Below are 22,142 nucleotides of genomic sequence, written 5' to 3' on the forward strand. Positions count from 1 at the left end.
AGTTTTGCGGAATCTCTCACTGGTTCGCGTTGATTAAAATTTTAATTAAACTCGACCGTTGATTTTTTGCGTTCTCCTTTTTGTGACCTTTCTTTTCGTGCCGGGCAGGACTCCATCACATCGCTGTGCCTGTGCCATATTGGCGATATTTAATATTGTTGGGTCTTTTCATTTTTTCTTACCTTTTTGCACACACTACTCGCGATCTGCGCTATTATTCATGTATAAATAATTAACCTCAATTTAGCGTATCGATTAAAAACACAGTATTTGTGTGAGAAGGAGAGAGAGAGAGATAGATAGAGAGAGGGAGAGAGAGAGAGAGAGAAAGAGAGAGAAAAGCAAGGCTTGGGGTAGTGAAATACGGTACCGATGTTGTGATGCTTTGCATTTGTGGCTGTTTTTGCTTACAAACGAATACATTGGGAACGAAAATTAACTATGGAAAGCAGGTACAACGGCGGGTGAAGCAAATAAACCCTGCAAACTCAACGTTAATTCGTTGATGATTTATTAAAATCAGTATTTAATATGCGGCTACCGGTGTGATAAAAATCACACCAGTCTGTAGCGAACAGTGCTTCAACAGCGGTCGGAACGTGAGTTAAATAAGACGAAGAAAGCAGGAGTATGAGTGTATAAAAAAGCAAACAAGTTGTGAATAGTTTCGAATTCGATGCTTTGTTTAATTATCAAGCTTGAATTAAAATGGGGGCTTCTCCCATACCAATATACTAGCAAGTCTCTCTTAGAGGATTACGTAAAGTATAAATTGAAACAAGTTTTATTTTTTACTGCTCAGTAAGATTTCTAACGAAAGCATTAAACAAACAATAAATATTGGCAGCAACCATCACTAAAATAAAAGCGGTTTAAATGTTACTGTCAAGATTATTTTCGATTCGCTATAAATTAAAGCGGTATTTAAATCAGAATTTAACAAAATACTAACATTGAACCATTATATCTGCATATAATTTTGAAATATTCAGTGTGATACATTTTTTCACTTTTCCAAGCTGACCGATTCACATGCAGTATGTGTTAATATAGTGAATCAAATGTTGCATAAAATCACTCAATCATGGACCCCCAATAGTGGGTCGGTTCGCATACAATAAGCATCGAATCCAACCATCGATGGCCTATCAATCCTGAACGACCCAGCCTTCCCCCGTTTTGTTTGGTATCCTCCACCAAACTGCTTCGATTACACTTCAACTGAAGAAGAAACACCACCTCACACGAAAATGCATCTCATCGATCATCGATTTGAGCTTCCTTTTGAAGCGTCGCCGGCGGGCGGGCAACGGTCCAAGGATGATTATGGCCTTCTTTGCAACCACCCGCCCTTTCTTCTTTCAGCTCTGAACGTGTCCAGCGTTCCGTCCGCTCAAAGAGCAAAGATTAAAACGCCCCAGGGAACTGGTGCATGAATAGAGCGCGCGCGAGCGCCCCATTTCCGTGCTGATCAGTTTCTTCTTCCGTGCTGCTCGGCTAGCTGCACCATATTCAGCTTCTAGCAGCAGCAGTAGCAAGAAGGATGAAATATTTGCGTAACAATCCGCTCTCCTTCGTGAATGTCCGGGACCGGAACGGGCCCGAGATGTATCCAGTATGCGGTTCATTTTTCAAAAGTTGGACAGCAAAGCGTTTTACATAGTGACCGTAGTAGTAGCACTAAGCCGGGGGATTTTGCAGAAAAAAAACGTTAGAAAAAATCCCCTAACGATAGTATGAAATAAATAACAACAGTGGAAAAGAAGAAAAGAAAACATACACTCACATACACTCACACACCCATGTAGGCCCACACTCACGGTATTTCGGCACATCCCTTTCATCGACTAAAGTGCAGGCCGTTTACGTTAATTCTTGCAACTATAAATTCCCGTCTTAAATCGGGCAAGGTTCGTCCATTTTGCTGAACCGGTTTCCCACTGGCAGGTAGGCTGAAGGTTCGGTCGAATGGAAAACAAGAGTAGTGCCAAAAATTTAGAGCTACATCAGATGAAACTGTATTTTGCCGCGGCTCAAAAAAAGCACCGAGAATACAAGAATTTGCCCACACATACACTTCTACATCTATAAAGTATCCTGCCGAGTAGTGGGAAGGATTTTCGTTGGATTTTCGTGAGCATTCCTTTAGCCGGGCGGTAGAACAGGAAACGAAACAGCAAGGATAACGGGGGTTTATTTTTATTTCCTTTTTACACACTCGATTTCGGTGAATCATTTTCCCATCCTTTGTGTGTGTGTTTCCCTGCTGTTTGGATACATTTGCTCGTGCAAGGCGGCCGCTCTGCTGCAAAGCCGCCTTTGCCAAATGCCTCCCACCTTCCGGCGCAGGTTCCGGAGGAGACTGCACGGGGCTGAAAGATATATTGTATCACCGTCACATGTATTCTCCTTCTTGCCTTCGCTTGCTTGCACCACGAGAGCGAGAGAGCACGATAGCACGGCACCCTGTACTGGTACGAGTTCTACGGCAAAAATGCTACCTCGACAGCCGCGACATCGATTTTCAATCCGTTCAATGGTGTGTCGTCTTTCCGTTCCCGGTGTTGTTCGGAAAAGGACCCGAAACCCCGGAACCCGACAGTGAAGCTCGGCCAAGTTCGAAGCTAGATCTATATTTAGTCAATAGGGTGGGTTTTAGGAAATGATGATGGCACTGCTGGAAGCAAAATCATATCTGTGATCGTAATATGTTACCTTATGGTTATAGGACATTGCTGCGCTGTTCTAATGTGAGTTGTTCTACACTTCTGTAATGGAGCGAGCCCGGTCGACTGTCCTTCTTTTCGATACGGTTCCGTGAATTGTGCCACAGCAGAAGGAAACTGGTTAAGAGAGGGTATAGATGGAGCGAAAGAGAGAGCACAAGAAAAGATATCGAAATGGACGAAGTGGACGATAGCCACAACATTAAATAAAAGGAAAACGCCCGCGGAAGACGGGCCAAAGATAAAGAAAGCCCGTTATGCTTTTCCATAGTCATACGTATGTTTCCCTCTACAGTGTTCTTGCGTCGAAGCAATCTGCACCTTTCCTTATGTATCTACTTCCTTTTGTTTCAAGCCTTCGACTCCCGCCAAGCGCTAGCTTTGATCTGGAACGAGCACAAAACATGGGTAAAAACTTTGGCCGCTATGCGTCGGCCATTTCGGCCGCCTACCCGCCGGCGCTTCTTCGACCTGCCTAAGGATTTGCTTTGGAGCGCAGCGGTCGTGCACAGCAGTGTGGTGGTATGGAGATGATAAATTTCTGATATATTACCAAACGTGAGCAAAATGTCTGATGCGGTTCGGTACGGTCCTTGTGTCTCCTGGTGGCTGGAACAGTTCTCCCTTCTCCACTCTCCACTGCGCTCTCCATTCTTTGTGCTCGCTCAAAGGCAAATGTGTTTCGTTTTGGTCGCGCCCCAGCACATTCCACCATGTGTCAGAGCTTGATGGTACCTTTCTCCGGAGGCCGAAAGAGGGCAAGGGCATGAGTTTGAAATGATATTCACGAACGAGCGACCGAATGCCGTCAGGTTTGCAAGAACTGTCTGTACAATTTTGTGGCTGCGGGTTTTTTGGGGTTCTTTTGCTGCGTCCCATTATTGCAAGCCACAACCGGAGGACCGGAGGACTAAAATAATCCAAAATGCGGAAAATGTTCTTGGAAGACGTACGCTACACATGGGCTCTGAAGGCGGCTCGAGAGAAAAGCTCAATATCCCACACTCCATCGCAGCCCCCGTCAACACAATAGGCTGTTCTGTATGCTGACCAGGCGACCGAAGCAAGTGCAAACGCTTCAGCTGACCCTAAAATAGACGGAACATTTTCCGGCCGCGTCTCTCGGGGGAGCAATAGGATGCTTTCTTTCCGAGGGTTCGGTTATTCTTCTTCTCCTGCTTGTTCGAAGCTGTGAAGCAAATCTTACGCCATGTTGCGGCGTGTTACCGTACCACGGACCACCACGGAAAGATGATTTTATCCACCAACATTATGGTGCTTTTAATGGTTTTGACAGCAATGGTAAAATCATCACCACCAAACACTCCTCCCTTCGGGGCGTCGGTGCGAGTGTGTGGCCGTGTGCCAAATCCATTTGTCCAGAAGGCTTTTGTTCCTTTTATTGCGCGGATGTCCTTTTCCACCCATCACCTATTACAATAATGAAAATTATGAAACACATAAACTATTCAATAAACACTGGCTATTGTTTGAGAAGAGTGTGGTTCAAGGCAGAGGGAAAGGCGATTTTTTAGGGGGAGAAAAAGAAGCAGATACAAGGAAAAAATCGGAATCGGTTGTGTTTATAGAGTGGAGTGTTTTTATTTTCTACGGATTGCTCGAATCAGGCTGGTGAAAGATGAAACTTCCATGAGGGTTCGAATAACAACATAGTTTCGATATTTAATTGTTTTAGTAAAAGAGAATAAACATATGATAACTCGTTGTATGTTTTCTATTTAAGGTTAATTTGTTTAGTGTTTTATATTGCTAACAATGTTTTAATCTAGTGTAAAACATTTTTCCTGAAAACATTTTCATTGTAATATCTACTCACTCAGTTTTGAGAAAAGCTTAACTAAAACAGTAGAACGTTAAACCACCCATACCTTACTGATTGTAATGCTTCACTCTTTGCCAAGTCATCTGTGAGTCTCCGTCAAATCCATCGCTTATCCTTTAATCCAAAAGCGGTTTGATTTGAATAGTGGACAATAAATATCAGCTCAACATTTACATCCCTCATTTGCATGGTTTCGATGGATTACAGCCGAAGTAAAGGTCGCCTTGAACAACTGCGCACTTGCAAGTGCGGCAATATTTCAAATCAAAACACTTTACTGACTGTGGGATGCCGACGCTTCCCATTTGCTTTCTAAGTAGCGAGACTAACATCACGCTTTACCATGCCTGAAGTGCGGGATTAATGACAAACATACACTCTATGGTGGTGGTGGTGGTGGTGGTGGTGGTGGTGATGGTAATTAAAGTTTCCGCTATTGGAAGTGTATGTCAGGGAGGCAATGCTGGTAATAGCGTGTTATGCTTTTATCCCCACAAATCAATCGCTTTCGAACAATCACGAAATCACAGAACGTTGTCACGAACCATCGAAGCCAATCCTGGTGGTGGCCAAAATCCTTTAATCGGATGTGCTACACGCGATGCCGTCGACAACTACAACCGTTGCAGATATCTTGCTCAACGCCTCATGCCTTCCACTTCTCCCTTGGGGTGTTGAACGTTGTGGGTAGCGCTGACAGTATATACCATAAGCAGCGCTGTAAGTATGCAGTATGTTATAGTGCCAGCCTGTAACATAGGTTTTGCAGTATCGAACACCGGTATCAATATCGACTGCGATCGATAACGGAAGAGCTTAAGTGCACGAAACCCCTTTGTCCTTGGTTTCGAGTGCTGCAAGCGTTGTGACAGACCCGGTAATAGCTGTTCCGCTTAAGTTGTCTTTCTAATTGCAGTAATTTGAGGAAGGAAAATGGAATCACCGTTTGTCCAAATCAAGGCACGGCCTTTGGATAATGCTCATTTTTTATTGATTCATGCGTTTTTGTTACTTGGTACGGAACGGAACAAAACTTTTCACAATTATCTTATTGCGCAATCGACAACAGAAACTATCAATGCGTTTGTACACAAATGGGTTATTGTGAAGGCTGGATCAATTGAAACGAATAGTTGCTCACTTATTTGATTGTTCAAAATAACTAGCAAAGAATTAATAATAAAAAGTAAAAGAAAGTAAAAGAATAAATTAATAAGATAAATAAGAAAAATCCAATATACTAAATTAATCGACCATTTATCAAAAGCTTTAAACCTTTAAATGTCCCAACAATCACTTAGAACACTTAAAGATATCAAGAGAGCGTTTTCCAGACATTATATGGTATTATTTCAATCCAGGCTGCTACTGGACACACGCCATTCTCGCACTTGCATAAGTCCTGTCAAGCTATTAACCAGCTCAGGGCTACGGTCTGTAGTGCATCAATAAAACAATTCATAAAACAACTCCGGAAGTCTTCCCGTGCTCCGGAAACGACTGCACTCATCTATGCCCATTACACTTTTCTAGCACGCCATCTGGTACTCCTCTCCCGTTCCCACAACACAACCGAGTCCTATCAGGGACGGAGGAAATTGTTCAACTTTACGACAAACGTTCCGTCGGGTTGGGAGGGTGTACAGTGACCCGATAGTACCCGGAGGATTGCGGGGAGCGGGTGGACTGTGACTGAACGGACCAGGAACACTTTTATTTGCTCATTTTCGATCGCATAACAATCGCTACACACATCCGTATAATAGGCCACCACCGCTGTGCAAGTTTGTAACGATACCGTGGCGTGCGCTGGCCGTTTGGGGTTGAATTGCCGTTGAGAGAGTCGAATGGAAAAGACTGTTTACGATCGCAAAGGTTTGTGATGAGAACAAATATTTGTTAAATTGTATCTGTTTCTGTTGGCAGTTGTGTTTTTTTTGTTTTGATATCAACACAACCTAGCATGGGGCTAATGTAATCGATAGACCGGTCGGCTTCAACAAAGTTAGACGTGAATCGATTCCTACCCAAATACCACCTTCACGTATTGCACGTATTCACGCCAGTTACATGAAAAAATAGATCTGATAAGCTTGAATCTGGTCGGTATGATCACGTAGATCGTAAATGGTAGGACAAAGTAGAGGAATAAGAAGATGCCTTGAGAAGAAAAACGAATACCACTGGTGTTTGCTGTTGATAATATTTTCGATGGAACATCTACTAAAGGCCTAGCCCAAGCCTACTCGTAAAGCAATATGGAAAATTACGACTACCACTCGTCGGCCAAGTCGATGGACATAGTCGTAAAAATAATAATAAATTACATGTTTGCGATTGTTATCCTAACGGAAAGATGGAAAGCACAAACAAAGTTGTATGTTGGTGGAGAGTTTTGGCAAGGAAAAAGCTGTTAGAAAACAAGGGTTGTTTTTTTCCTACCGGATTGCAACAACCCAACGGTGGTCGTTAATCATTCCAATTCTTTATTGATTCTTGTATTTTGCTTTGCGTTTCCACATCATCAATTGCAGCACATTAAAACAAATACATGCGTCATAACGATAGCACAATATAAAACTATAAGTACAGAACCCTTCACCCCATATGGTTCGCTCCCACCAATATTCGCACTGAAGTGTTCGGTACACAAGAACACGATAAAAACGACACGTAACTCGAAGATGGTTGCGCTTTTCGATGAACAATTCTAACACCAATCCAACACATCGACCGAAGGATCGACCATCATTCACTCAATCACTCTAATTGAGTGTAGCGAATGGATTTTAGCTCCATAGCCCTCATTCCCTAAATGCAACAAAATAAAATACCGTACCGCCCGAAATGGCTCCATCGAGGATGGGTTGATGGTGGTGGTGATTCAAATCAAGCCGCATTGCACTGGGAAATATGTACGAAATAAAGCTGGCCTTGATTGGTTGTACAGTGAAATGTGTATGTGTGTCGGTGTGGGTGGGCGTGTGGGAATATGTATAAGAGTGTTCATGCAACATATGCTAGAGTTTTCCTTCCGACCATTTCAATGTTGGCGCTCGAGAGATAACGGGAAACCCCTTGCTTTCGAAACGAGGTCGAAGCGGGGTGAAAAAAATCGAGTAAAATTCAATATTGTTGCTTGCCGGTTGCACACGCTGCACGTTGCAGCTGGCTATCCTATACGTTGATACATTATGGGTGTGTGTTTGGACAAGAGGCATCATACTTAATGTCAGTATCGATTTAGTGCCTTCATTCAACATGCATCGTTAGCGCGTAGTATGAGTGATGGTTCAGCCCGCCGTCATTTTGGGGCTTATTGCAATGTGTGATTTTTTTTGTGTATGATTGTGATGTATGAGGTGGAGTGAGGTGATGTATGAGAGGAAGAAAAGAAATCGTAAGTTTTTAGAATATTTTATAAATCTTTTGCATTTGACTTATTGCATGTATGTAGTCCAGAAACACCAATAGAATGTTTTTACTTCTCATATTCTCGCGAAGTTGTACGACGTACAAGTTGTAACTTGTACGACGTAACAACATGCCCGTCATGGGTTCAAGTCCCTAATAGACCGTGCTCCTATACGCAGAACTGACTATCCTGCTATGGTAACAATAAGTCACTGAAAGCCAAGCTCACTTTACTAGTGGGTACTGGCAGGCCTTGACCGACAGCGGTTGTTGCGCCAAAGAAGAAGAAGTCTTATCGGAACAATCATCATACGGTTCCATTGGACTGTATTGCTTTATCGTCAACTCTCTACCCAAGGACTTTTTCAAGGAAAATGATTTAACTTGAACCGGATGTCCAAAAGGCTCGTGACATCACGGCGGCCATAACGTGTTTGTCCGGTGGTTTGATGCTGATATTTTGATTTTATCCACTATAGCTTGCACTGCTACCCACGATGTTATGCTGATTGTGGGACGTAGCGGATGTAAACTGTATGCCACAGTTCTGCTTGCATGATTGTAACCGATAGTTTTTATTTGCTTTTACGAACTTTTTTTCAACGCTTCGCAAAGTTCAAAGTTCAAGGTTCTACAGGTAAACATTACGATAGCGCATTTCCAAATCGGTGACCTTTGACAAAGGGAATCATGAGTGATGTTTGCTTTGCCTAACCTTCCTGTCTTTAGAAGGAGCAGGGCTGTAGTAGCAAATATCAGAGTTTGCAATTTTTGACCGATAAAAAAGTTTGTCTTTGAATAAATAATCTTTTTTTCTTAATTTATGGCATTTAAGTCCAATCAAAGTATTGAATTCGAGAGGTTTTTGTTACTGTTTTACCGTGGCTAAGATCTCGACCAGTTTGTTAATTTTTAAATTTGCTTTGAAACGGCCCTAGTTTTAAATGCTTGTAACGATCTGCAGGTTCATGTTTTATTACATTAATATCATTAATATTAAAAGTGTGAGATTCAATAAGCATACTCATTTTTTACGTACTTCGAACTTTGGCTCGTGTTTAAAATTAAAGCAAAATTTAATCATTACTACACCTGCGGCGATCCTCCCAGCCTTCCCACTGCATGTAACGCAACCCAAACTCAACCGTTATTGAAAAGCGTGCGAGCATGGGCATTCGAAATCGGTTTCGATTGCGGCCGTAAGATTCGTTCGCCTGCCAAGACCGCACCGGATCCCTGCAAGAATTCATCGCACGTAACGTACTTTCGTTACGAACGCGTGCCACTTAGATTGCGTTGCGTGCCTGGGAAAGTGTTGGTGATGTTTTATGGTTTCTTTTTGTGGCTATTCCATTGCTAGTGCTTTTTTCTTTTCGTTCGTACAAGACAACCAGCTGAGCAATGTGCATTCGGATCTTTCGCAAGATAGCTACTATCATTCCCTTCTGTCACCACTGTACAGAAATGTTGGAACGCACTGTCCTCTTCTTCGATGTTGCCAGCAGCGGAAGCGTTTTTCCCCCGAAGCGATGTACTGGAGCTTCGATTTATTATTCCATCCATGCTTGCAACCTACCTTTCTGGCGATTGACCCTTGCCGCTTCCTCCGCGTTGTTGGTCGAAAAGAAAAAAGAAAACCCCTCAGCTCGCGAAGCCCTGTGAACCAACTGTACGCACGCACGAGCTCGTGGTTGAGAGGTTGAGAATGAATTGCCGTCGGAAATTGGGTCGCGTTCGGTCGCCTGTGCCAGCTTATCGACAACGGTGTGAAGGGGAAGAGGGGGGCGGGGGAATCGTTCGACCAGTGCCGTGCGCAGTACCGGAACGTGCCCAGCGCCTAAATTACGAGCCGTGCAGAACAATTTGCTCACGCGAGTCATAGTAAATGGTCGATAATGTTTATTAATGTATCTCTGAAGTTACACGCCCGTGTTGGCAGGATTCAAACTACCGACCAGTAGAGTTTTATTGGAAATTGTTGCGTCTTGTACTGCTTAAATCAATTACCAAAAATACAATTAAACAACTGGTGAGACATTGTCATCGCATAATATGCACAATTTTAAACATTAAAAAAAACTTGAGCCTAAGAAAACATACCGAAAACTTCAAAACTGCCCTTAGCGGTTCAATTTCAAGCACCCACATATACACTTTATTCCAGACCGAGACACAACCACAAAAAAAGCAATCAACCATGTACCGGGAATGTTTCTTCTGTGTTATGTTTGGTTGAAGCTGCTGTTCCCGGAAAATGTCACCCATATGCTACATGGATAACAGTGCAAAAAAAAAAACATACACACGTTCACGAACTCACAAACCGGCTCAGACTTTGTCTACTTTTCGTGCAAGCGAGACCAAAAGGTCGCCGGGTGACCGGGCCGGGTGGGTATGGTTTATTTTTCAGAATAAAAATGGCAGCCAAATAACAAAAACAACATCACCCATCAGCAGGGCAGCTTCGATGTTGATGGCTGCCGGGCATGGACCGGAAAAGGATACCTACCCTCACCACCCGTCCACGACCTCTTTCGCTCAATATGGGGTGGGCGTCAGTATTGCACTTTGAACAATGTTTACTTTTCTACCTGTTTGTTCGCGAACGGTGGATTGTAGGCGAGACACAGTGTGAAAGAGGTGAGAGAGAAAGAGAGCAAGAGAGAGAGAGAGAGAGAGAGAGAGAGAGAGAGAGAGAGAGAGAAAAGCTCAAAGAAGGCGACAGTCGACAGCAAAAAAGTCGATACAGGTCTCACATACGTGTGCAGAGTGTTGCCCGAGTGAACGTGTGGGTGAGGGCATATGTGTGCTTCACATATGGGCATATGTGTGTGCTTTCATATGTTCGGCTCGTTTCACCACCGGAAGTCGGTTAGCATCGGAAGTCGATGAAAAACATGCTGTTTTTCGCTGGACTCTCGAGGTATGCCTCGAATGGTGATGGGCGGTACGGTTGTACGGTTTATATGAGGCTGGCATCGAGGCAGTTCAAATGTGAGCTCCAGACACCCTGTCCCCGCTGCCACGTGTACCTGTGGAACCTATGAAGCTTGTGGAAAATCCATTTGCTCAATTGTCTATAAATTTGTGATGATGTAGGCGGAAGTTGGCGGCAGCCGTATGAACGAATCCCCAGTTTGAAGGTGAACGAAGCGCTCGAAACGGCGTCCAGGTTAATAAAGATGGAGAAGGCTGGCTGGTAGGGACACACTCACACTCACACAACATGAATCAATTATTTTGCCGTGCTCCGAGGGGCCTCTGCGTGGCTTGATTTTTGTGTGGGGGCTGTGTGATGAGCTGTAAATATAAAACAGAATAATGTCGATCGATATTGTGGGCAGAAATCTAAAACGATTCGTCTAAAACATGAGCAGAAATTTGCATACAACACGGCTTTTCAATATTCCCACACGCTTCAACATCTGAAAACTTTAATGAAATTGAAGAGATATAAATAACTTGAGCCTTTGAAAGTAAAATCAGCACAACGGTCAAACTGAAACTTTCTACTATCTCTGGGTCGTCACAAATTGATTTTTTTTTCAGATTTGCAGAAAGTAGTAGCATCGCACAAAAAAAAGCAAAATACTTGAAAGCTATTAACCGATGAGTAAGAGTTCGAGTTTGCCTCCCAAACACGATGCACCGCACGACGATAATTCCCTAATCAATCTTCCTCCGACGGCGTATCTCATTTATCATTTCATTGGCAGACAACAGCACAGACTCGTAGAAACGCAAGTGGAAGCGCAAGTAATGGGTTGCCGCCAGCAAACGGTTTCATGCATCGGGCTACAATCCTTTCAAACCAGAAGCTCGAAGCTTCCAAAACGGAGTTCGGTCTACGGTAGTGCAAAAACCAAACAAAACAAAACAAAAATGTCGGACTTAACTTGTCACTTCTGCTAGCGACTATCGGAACAGGAGGGGAAATGGGCTTCTGCCAGCCCCGGTTTCCCGGAAGGCGCACGAGGCCCGTTTGCGTTCTAGTTTCTAGGTTAATGAGTAATAATTTATAACCTAATTCAATTTCGCTCCGATCCCGAGCACCCCGGTCTCAGCCGGTCGGAAGTCATCGTTGATGATAGCAACCGGCGCAGTTCCGGGGGATGAAAGGATACGAACCGGATTCGGGCTAGAGAGCATGGTGGCCACTGAGAGGTACGATGACAGAAAGCGACGGGAGGGTTTGGGAGAAACTGTTGTAGCGAAGCAGCAGTAATTGAATGCAATTATTATCCTTAATTTCAAATCACCAGCCATGGTTGCACTTTCAAGTGCCGCGGAAAGGTCAACGGGTAAATGTTGTGGGGTCTGGCTGACCCCAAGGTTGCCAGCGGCAAGGGAGGTGATCGGAGAGGTACTAAAAAGGCAATCAATTAAGACTATCACCACCCGATGATCTCTGGCAGATGATGCGTTTGATGTGTTCTGGGATCTAGTTGCTGGGTGTTAGAATTGATGAATTAAAACATAAAAACGTATGTTTTACATTTTGCACAAAAAATCCCCATTCAAGATTATATTTAAAGAACAGATGAATCAACTAGCAGGATATATTTCTTACTAGTACTCAAATGAATGAAATGGAAGGTTATTTTGATAGAATATATAGAAGAATATAGAATATATAGAAGAATTCGTCATATTGATTGCTAACAATTGTGTGGACAAAGTTTTAATCTGTTTTAGAAAGCGTTACGAAACATTATTTAAAATAGATTCAACCTTTTTTCGACAAAATAAATGCATACGAGTACAAACAATTCAAAAATGCATGAGCTAACCGTTGCCAAGTTCACAACGTGGCCAACAACTTTGCAAATTGAAAGTTCTGTGTAATTCTATAATAACGCATGCGTTTAAGTGCACCAGTCGCTAATTGTAAAACACCTTAGCGTCAGCAGATCAATGTGACATAATTGAGAGAGCAGCAAAGTATGCCCCGTTGAATATTTAACGTACGTCCGATCACCTTCACGACTACAAGCACCAGCCATTGACATCTACCAATCAGGTGCAAACGCTGCAATACAGAAAAGGGCTCCTAGAAGCGCATTGTAGCAGAACCTGCTATTTTCCTCTTCGGCAGACAGTACACAAAAAGCCACCAAAGCCACTACTCTAAAACAACGAGCAAATCATTCAAAATTTCATGCAACCGTGCCTGGCTGCAATTACGGGCAGTGTACAACGGTAAGCAAAACAAAAAGACAGTCACCAAATAATGTATATAAAAATATACACATCCAAAGCTGGGCAAAAAGGGCTTGGCAAGCTTAAGCGCCACATTGGTTGCTTTATGGTGCCCGTTTATTCGTGCACTACAGTACAGTAGCGAAAGCGAGCAATCAACCGATCGAGGATATCGATGAATAAAACATCGCCCTTAATTTGAATACACTCAGGCGACTTGTGCCACTGGTCGTTTGCGTGCGGTGGGTGGAAGCAGAGAAAGACCAATCGAAATTTGATTACTTGCGATGGTAGATAATTTGTGGCACGGGACAGAACAACAATAACAACAACAACCATCTCTCCTGTCCCGGGGTGGGTCAACGCGGCTGGTAATGCCTGGGTCGATGCACGCTCGCTCACGACTCAGGAGGAATATTAATCCTGCAGGGGGCGAAGGATAGGAGGTTAAATATACGCCTTCGCTAGCACGGAAGGCACATCCCCGGGTGGGTAGACAAACACAAAAAAAAATCCCCAAGCCCATTCGCGGCAGTAGCATTATGCTTTACGAGTTTGGCGCCGGAAGAGTAGTGTGTGTGTGTGTGTGTTCTGTGTATTTGCCGTTTTGATAAAACAAAAACTTGAAGCATTAGAATTCTTTATTTGTCTCTCGCAGTATGACACTGCCTCTACCTCTTTCGGGACAAAATTTAACAACTACTCCACCATGCAGTAAGCACCCTGTCTCTTTTCCATTTAGCACAGCCCCGCTCGCTTTTGCTTAGACGCAAACCGACCGTATCTAATTAACATTTTCCACACAAAGCTCCGCTCACGCTCACGTCGTACCGAGGCGCTGATACGAAAGTAGGCCACGTCACACGGCCGACGGATTCGAAGGGGTAAACGAGCGTACGGGAGCTGCAAAGGCTGTACAGAACGTATTTTCCACCCCGAAATGCTACCGCTCAGCGACACGCAATTGCTTCTGCGTTACCCACCCGACGTGGCAAGAATAATGGCACCCTTCGTTGGCTTTCATCTTCGTGGGCCGTTCCTCTGGTGAGCATGGCATACAAGTGTAGCTTTCTTCCCCCGTGGGTCATCCCATCACGCGCCGGGAATCTGTACAACGCGTCATTAGAAGCCATGCTGTTCTTTTTTGAGCGTATCTCAAATATCCACTTTCGCCGTTTCCAGGATTGTGTGTTCGAGCTATTCTCTTATGAGCGCGTATCCAATTTCGAGTCGTGCTAGACCAGTTTCCTCATCTCCCGTGCGCGTACGATTTGTTCATCCACATTCTTCGCCAAGCCTGAGGGTACCATTGGTGCTGCTTTTCCATTTCCCATTTTCATGTCACAATCATTTATCAGCTACCGTGCACCTCCATTTGCGCCATTCCATCGAGCCAGACAGCTTGACGTTCGGCTCACTCGGTCTCGGGTTGAAACTTTCGCCACCAGTTTTCCGCAACCGGTGCCGCCGCTAGGGTGGAAGATTGTTAGTCATTTGAAATAATTTACATTTCTTGGGGATGGTCCACGCAAAAGCGTTGTTCGCCGGCAATAAGCGCAAAGACGGTGGCTCCGCTTTTTGCTTTACGCAATAAACTTGTAAGCTTTGCAGAGACGGGGCAGGGACGGATGGGGAGAAATGAAAGGCGGTAGAAGCGTGTCTTTACTTTGCACAGTCTCATTGGTGCGATAATTTTCGTTTGTTTTCTCTGTCCCTGCTTTCAGACGATGTCCAACGACGCACTGTGGGTGTCTGACGCCATGTTGGACTCACTCAGTATGCAACTTCGGGATGCCGAAGCACGACGAGCAGAAGCAGAACGTGCACACCAGGTAAGTTAGCTAGCTGTAGCGAAGTTTTTCTTTTTCTATTTTCACAGTGCCAACAGCTTATTTTCACATTTCAAAGTATTTGGAAAAATACCTACCTTTACACTATTGAAGACGCGCTCTCTATTTATCACGCTTGGTATCATGTTAACGATTTGAACACGTTATTGGCGTGAAAATCAAGGAATCATTTCGATTTTAGGAAACGTAGCTCTTCTGCAGCTGATTTAATCATTAATTACATCTCGTGTTTATAGCTAAGAAAATTATCGGGAATAGTTCACTCATTTAGAGATCATATGAGACAACACCCAGAGTGAAGTGTAATATCAGAATAAATTAATATTTTTGTACAAACATTTGTGCAAACAACTTAAAAAAATCATGTTCATTAAATTAGATGTAATTTCAATAAGTTTTCAAACTTTGGTAATTTTACTGAATCATGGTTGTCTTTTGTTCAATTGTAATTATCTTTCCGATACATAAAAAGAAGAAAAAAGTAATTAGAATTAAGTTGTTGCTGCATTTTTTGTGGATTGGTTGGGTAAATTGAAAAACTTTGCTGAACCATTTAATGGAACAACAATGAAAGATGAATTAGCATCATCAATATTTAAGCTGATTGTTTTCGAAGGTTCAACAACAAACATACAAGTACGACCCAAACCCATCCTCATTTATCAATCTTCATAGGTCATTTTCCTTCTCATTTAAGTGACCTTTTAGTCAGCAGGGCCAGCAGCAACCAAGCATTCAGTATTTTAGTGACAAATAACAGCACGTTTGACTGGAACGTTCAACTGGAATTACCTGAACGAACTGGAATAAAATGAGAAAAATTAACATAGAATTCTCATTAACCTCACAGCTCTTGATGCTTAATTGTGCATGATTCGAATCCGTCGACCTTTTTTCTCGATCTTTTAAGTCACGCGTTAAGCTTTACGCTGGGATCGAATATCGTTGCTGCATAATTAGATCGTTTGTGATTTGTGCCAGTTGATTAGCCACAACGTACCCAAAACAAACACAAAGCGTATCGTATCAAAATGACTTTGGCGAGCAAAGTATTAAATACATTAAATACAATTATAAGCATTCAAAGTATCATAAACAATGAAAAAGAGCTGCTACCTTCGGTTTTGTAGGTAAAAATCTTCATATGACAACACCTACCCTTCGATGATAATTTACACCATCTATCTATAGCGTACGGTGCATTCCTCGCTCGCCAAAAACATCCCATCCATATTGGTTCCGTTTAAAAGGTTTTAATTAAATTTACGAGTCGCGTAGTCTGTTGCTCCACGAAGCATCTCTTGTGGTTGGCACAATTGAAACGTTTACCCTCAGTACACCACAAAAGCTACGCAAACTTCGTACCATTATTACCAACGCGTACATATACGCAACACATGAGGGTTGGCAGGGTACATTCACCATGTTTTCTATTTAACCAAACCGAAAGCCTTTGAATTTGGCACACGTGCCAATTATAAAACCTCGTGTTGAATAATTTCCTCCTAACAGTGTGCAACAGCATACGTCCCTTTCCCAGTGGCAACGTCCAAAGAAGAATGTTTGAATAGAATTTGTATCCTGCACTCTACTTCTCCTGGGAATATCATTTCCAAAATTGAAAGTTAATTATAATAAGTGTATGTGGTTCATTCAATCGAACTCGCCCCCTTGCACGAAGCGCTTACACGAGACAGGCCCACAGACATTGCACGAGCATAACAATCCAATCGAAACCGGGGCAAATGTTTTGGACCAGGACCAGGAAAATGAGTGGGCTATGTGGACGAAGTTTTGCGAAATGGTCAAACATGCGTACCGGCACGGAGTACCTGGCGTTGTTTGCGTTTAGTACAGTTTCCGAAGTGGTTGATTAAATGTAAATGTTCCACTTTGCCCACCGCGAAAATAATGAAGGAAAAAACAACAATTTCATATACAACGACCAACCGGGCCGAGGCATCGTCACAATGGCCAGAAAAACAACACGGTAACATTTGTTCTATTTTAATTTCACAGCTTGCCGGAGGTGATCGTTTCGCGGATACCCACCGGTATAATGGTGGGCTTTATGCACACCGGAGCGTGGGCCCATAAATGATTTGTTTCGAAATTGTTTACCTGCACGCTAGCGGGGGAGTAATGAAGCAAAAAATAAGACTGCCTTAAATTAGCATACATTGCCGGCACTAAAATATCGCACCCTGTTGGTACAATCCTTCGGTTTTTCGGCCGATTCTGCTGACGGAATGTATTCGCATACAATAATTTCAGATTTCTGAAGGAGTGATGGGAATCAAATAGAGAAATTTATAACGTAGTTTTTTTTTCTCTCATTATCACATTCCTCCCACTCGCGTTCCATGTTTCGTCCCAGGTCCATATCTCGCGACATCGTGAACGATAATTCGCGTGTTTGCGGGGTTAATTCTGTGAAAAGTAGTAGAACGAGCGAAGCGTAATATTTGCCTCCAGTACACCTGTCCACTATTTCCAAACGTCAAAGCATTCGTAAGCTGATAAAATGGTAAAAAATAGGCAACGGGCACGCACTAGCAAAAATCACGCTAAATGTGATTCATTTTGGCGCTTGAAAGCACCTTCCATTTTGGGGAGTAACAGTCAGCTGCGGAAATGGTAGCCATTACATTTGGTGATTTGTGGTGTGGAGGAAATTTTGCAAAAAGTACCTCATGCTTTTATTCGCTAAGGTTCACTGGGCAACTAAAATCTCAACCTCATTGCTTGTCTTAAAAGCACACTTGAGGCAGGCGTTGTATATTTCATTTTCGTCATGTCTGGGCACACCAATGGCTGAAACAGTAGCACGAATTGTACGTCAAAATTCACCAGAGCTCTCCAACGGGTCAAAACACCGGTGTACGGTAAATGAAATAAATCATTTCGATAGTAAGATAAAACATGCAATTTCGGATTTGGGCTGACATGATTGAAAGTTACAAAACTCATGCCACTTTTGTTTTGAAAGCGTACCTTTTTAATGCTGACTGCTCGAGAGAAGCCAGCCAGGGCCGCAAAGCATCACCCACACTAGAAAGGCAGCTATGAAATAAGCACAAGCTTTTGCCAACCGGCATCAACTGTAATTGACTTGAAAGCATCCACTCGTTGATGCCCCAAAACCTTAGGCCAGCTCGAACCCACGGCAATCCTTTGATCCTTTAGCACATTTTAGGTCGGTCCGGTAAATTAGCCAGCCGACCGCAACAACACGCCCACCACCACACATACGCATACACACCACACATCAAACTGGCACCGGTGTTTGGCCTCGGCCTCGGTTCGAACCGCCGTGGCAGGCCCCGAATTCGTTAGGGATTCGTTTTGCTGTAAATTTCTCAAACGCGCACACAGACACACACACACACACACACACACACACACACACACACACACACACACACACACACACACACACACACACACACACACACCCGTGCTAACGTCATCCAATTAGTGGTTCACCAGCTTTTTTGGAAGCTGAGCAGCTCGAGCCGCTCAAGCAAAGTTTGCCCTGCTTTGTGTTCTAGGGAGAGCAAGACGACGATGTGGAAGACATTTCTTTGCTTCCCACGATTAACTTTACACGGGCGGTGAGGGTACGAAAGAGATAGAACGATGAAACAAGTCGTACGAATGGTTATTTGCCAGTCGTTTCAATGTTCATACGCTGCCACCATGCAAAGATGTACCGCGAGGACACTGCGCACGTTCGGAATGCTAAACTTCCAACATAAAAGGCAGACAAAAGTCGTCACTTTACGGGCTGTGTGTGTGAGTGTGTGTTAGACACGGAGGCGGTGGCGGAGAGGAAATGAGTGAAGCTTCACCACGCTCTTGTTATGCGTGGGATTTATTCCAGCATCGCTTATGATTCTTCCGCCAGAGCGCGTTCCTTTGCCACAGCGCTTCCATCGTCATAAAGATTTTAAACTTCAAAATCTTTCCGTCCGCTAAAACAGGAACAGGCGGAAAAACAGGGAGCGATCCGTGGTACAATTCACGTAAAGTCATGTGTAGCTACTGCAGTGTGTGTCCGTATATGTTAGTGTGGAGTCCCAAGCTTTCAACATCTCCACCAGGTACGATGAAAGTCCTGACAGTCCCGCCCTTGCGTAGCGACATCTTGGGTAGCAGGCGCACCCGGGAAAGATGATGAGAGCTGATGGTTTATGCAAAGGCTTTTCTCCTTCGCCACTCCAATCTATTCCATTTCTTGCCCCTGGAATTGTGTAAAAACATACCCTTATTTCTCTACGCCCATCACTTTTGGGATACGACCGGAAGCCGGAAGTCAGCGCCCCCGTAAGAGCTGCTGCGAACGGGGCAATACTCAGCATTCGTTCGTAGTAAATTTGGAAGCTTAAGGAAAAGGAATTTCACCGTGTTTTTTTGTAACGGGTTTCCTCCTCTTCTGGTGTTGTTGCTGCTGTTCACTATTTGATATTACCTTTCTACCAGCAACCTGTTCAATTTTATTAAAAGTGAATTTTATTACACTGTATCCCACACGATCTAGTTTTCTCTAACTCGGCAATGGGATGTTTGCTTTCTCATATACTACTTGGCTTTATCTCTATCCCATTAACCATGGGCAAATTCAGCAAATTCTAACCGCTCAGAAAAAGTGGCTTTAAAATACCTACCACAAAGGGAACACATTTTAGCTTTCAAATTTGTCCCGCCCGCAATCTTATCGGTTCTTGCTCGAAGAAAGGGTAAATGTTCTTCAGGACAAATTTATTCCAACTGTCTCATGAGCTCCAAGGTTTATTGGTAGGCTTTCGTGGCATTATAGTTAGGGTTCTAATAAAAGCTTGCCTTTTGGTAATATAAAACAAAAATGGAAATCTATGTTGCTGAATATTCTTGGGATCGAGTTTCGTTGTCACCTACGAAATTTAGATCAAACATTTCGAAATGTGACAATACTCAAACGCCTACTACTGGGAATATTCAATTTATGTGTGTCATTTGAACGCCATTTAAAAAATTGGTAACAAAACGGAACAGTATCTAATCATGGAAAACTAATCCATTTATAAAGCAGAACACTGTCAACAGTTCTTATACAAGTGCCTCACTTTCATTGCATCAGTGCAAATACACTCACACACATACATCGAACCAGAGTGGCTTATCGTACCGGTTCCGGAGTTTGCAATGATACTGAGAGGTCGTATAATTTCCACCTTATGGCAGGCAATCAGTGTGACACGCCAACCAGAAACCTTAACGGAATGACGCACTCTCTACACGACACTGCGAAACTTCCACAGACCACAGACAGACATAACCAATATTACTAGTGCGAACAGCAAGCTGCGATAAAGCTGGTTATAAAATTTTGCATTGATTATATTACCCAGACGAAAGCAGTTGGATTGCAAATATGCAAACCGCTTCTTGTGTCAATCCTAGTTCCCATGTGAGCTAGGGCAACAAACGTTCAACTACCCTTTCTCGTACGATTGGTCGATGCTGCTGAAGCTCTTATTAAGGAAGCGATGTAAAAAGAAAAATAATCCACCTTACTGTAGTGTCCACTCACACAACCGCAGTGCCTATGGACGCGAGGACTATGTAAAAATGGGATTGAGCCTCCCGCTCAATTCAGTAAATCATAATTTATCCTTCTAATCATGACAAGACAATTGAAAAACGGTTACCATTCAAACGTAGGGTAGGTGACAGTGGACAAGGAGCGGCCAGAAGTAGGCGTTTACAGAACCGATCGATGGCGCTGGCTGGCGATGGGGATGGCCCTAAGTGGACTCGTTCGGTTCGGTCGTGGATTGAAGCATATTTTTAGACTTCAAACAAACCGTGACGGTCCGACGGGGGGCCACACAGACTGTAACCGTAAAGGTTACATGTCTTGGACGGTGGAAAGGTAAAATCACTAAGTGTGTGGTATGGACGTTTTCTCTTTCGCTTTCTATTTCTCTCTCTCTCCCTTTTTTATGAGAGCTTTCGTGCAGTATGAAGCAAAACGTGAAACTTCTATTATTTATGAGACGTCGGCCGTAACTCATAACTCTAGACAATTGTGCCTCATCTAGCTTTGGGGCTGGAGAGGCTTTTCCGTTGTGTCGGTTGTTTTTTTTTCGACAAATGCCTCTCCTGCCGGTCGATGAATGCCTGTTAAAGTCAACAGCAGGCGTAAGGCCCACGTGTCCGTCCTAGACGCCGCGGCTCCACGGCAAACATTCACGGACGAGAGCGACGAGGATTGCTTGCTGTAACAGCTAGCAAAGGAATGTTTCTGTTTGGACAGTAAATTGACTCAACCAGCCCAACGGTGGGTGAGGGACGTTAAGCCAGTCAGCACTGGCAGTACCAGTTAGTATGTTTGGGATTTTGTTTTTCGGCTCTTTCCGTTGCGAAGCTCCCAAGATCGGAACTACGATCCAAAGACTCCAGGTGTCAAAAGTATCAATAATTTATGCGTTTTCAACACCGCAGGCACACGCAGGATCGTAAGCGGGGGACAGAACATGGGAAGAGTAGGAAGGTGTGACCTTTTTTTATCTAATAACATCAATGTTTGATTTATTGTGCAATAGTGTACAGAATCGGTAGTTTGTTAAACTAGCCAAGTTCTTATGAAAAACAAAACAAAAAATCAAGTTAAATTTCGAGTGGAATCTTTGCTACGAAATTAAAAAAAAACATTCCAATTCTTTATTTACAAGCTTGTTGTCGATTTCAATGAATTTTAATTGCTAACGAGACTAAGAGACTGTACTTTATACTCATACGTAATATCGCATAGAACAACTAAAATTGTAAACTATGCAGCTATTTATAATCTTACGTGTTTCATCATACTTGTATTTAATGGTTCATTTATATTATTAATAAATAAAAGTTATTTGTTTTTAACGTTGCACAGTAGGTACATTAAGATCTCAAATCTTGGTTCGAGTAACGGAAGCATAAGGACGTTAACGCCATAACGTTCGAGGCGATGAACCGTAGAAGCTACCGTTGGTAGATGCACAAAAGGGTAGACACAATCGGCCACAAAACCATTCAAATTGTCGTTCTACCAAGCGGGATGAAAGGAAAATGTTTTCTCCACACCAA

At 43.3% G+C, this 22,142-nt stretch overlaps 1 protein-coding gene across 13 annotated transcripts in view; it reads left to right on the forward strand.

Moving 5' to 3' along the window:
* The window catches only part of LOC121589531 (RIMS-binding protein 2-like), a 91,120-nt gene that overhangs the window by 12,204 nt on the left and 56,774 nt on the right, over positions 1 to 22,142 (forward strand). For all 13 annotated transcript variants that reach the window (XM_041908523.1, XM_041908515.1, XM_041908514.1 and 10 more), the window contains one exon: positions 14,907 to 15,014. In XM_041908523.1, the coding sequence (XP_041764457.1) occupies positions 14,910 to 15,014 (105 nt within the window). In that variant the 5' untranslated portion in view covers positions 14,907 to 14,909. The remainder of the gene's footprint in view (positions 1 to 14,906; positions 15,015 to 22,142) is intronic.

The sequence above is a fragment of the Anopheles merus genome, chromosome 2R (assembly GCF_017562075.2).
Source record: "Anopheles merus strain MAF chromosome 2R, AmerM5.1, whole genome shotgun sequence".
In the NCBI taxonomy this organism is placed as follows: Eukaryota; Metazoa; Arthropoda; class Insecta; order Diptera; family Culicidae; genus Anopheles; species Anopheles merus.